Source organism: Octodon degus, unplaced genomic scaffold (genome assembly GCF_000260255.1).
Source record: "Octodon degus isolate 3935 unplaced genomic scaffold, OctDeg1.0 scaffold00076, whole genome shotgun sequence".
Lineage (NCBI taxonomy): Eukaryota > Metazoa > Chordata > Mammalia > Rodentia > Octodontidae > Octodon > Octodon degus.
In genome coordinates, this window is record NW_004524652.1 from 9,509,845 (window position 1) to 9,510,493 (window position 649).

At 45.8% G+C, this 649-nt stretch overlaps 1 protein-coding gene across 1 annotated transcript in view; it reads left to right on the plus strand.

The window, feature by feature from the left end:
- Positions 1-6: 6 nt before the first annotated feature.
- Trafd1 (TRAF-type zinc finger domain containing 1) overlaps positions 7-649 on the plus strand; it is a gene marked incomplete at its 5' end in the record, with an annotated part of 18,741 nt that continues 18,098 nt past the window's right edge. The window contains 2 exons of the mRNA XM_004635996.2: positions 7-93; positions 227-280. Coding sequence (XP_004636053.1) covers positions 7-93; positions 227-280 — 141 coding nt within the window. The remainder of the gene's footprint in view (positions 94-226; positions 281-649) is intronic.

Sequence of the window (649 nt, forward strand, 5' to 3'; positions counted from 1 at the left end):
CACTGTCAAAGGAACATTGGTATCTGCCCCATCTGCAAGGAGCCATTTCCCAAATCTGACATGGAGATTCACATGGCTACAGAACACTGTCAGGTGAACTGCCAATTATACAAACATTCATAAATATACTGTACTTGCCATTCTTTAAATGTATTCATTTGTTTTGTGCTATAGCAAATGAGTGCAGTGTCACAGCCACTTTATTGATTCTCACTTCCTATCCTAGGTCACTTGCAAATGTAACAAGAAGTTTGAGAAGATGCACTTAAAGAACCATGAGGTTAGTGTTTCACTAGGATGGGAGACAACAGGAGGATGCCAAGGCCAGTTCTCCTGAGAGTGTCGAGCCGCACGCAGAGCACAAGCCAGGCTGGTGCAGTCTTTTGTTCCCCACAGCTTACATGCGGACTGTCTCTCAGAGCCTGTTTGCAGCTTTGACTGCTGCCAGATTTGGCTGCCTGGCTGTCATACTCCATGCTTAGGCTTCAGATTCTTTCCCTTGGGTACTGAGACTGTCATTCTGCTAGGGCTTTGCTGTTGGCAGCCTTACTGAATGCAAACCAAGGCCAGGGTTGCTGGGACAGGGCACCTTCATGTGTTGTACTTGCATCAAGAATCCTTGATTACTTTGATAGCATACTGGTTATAC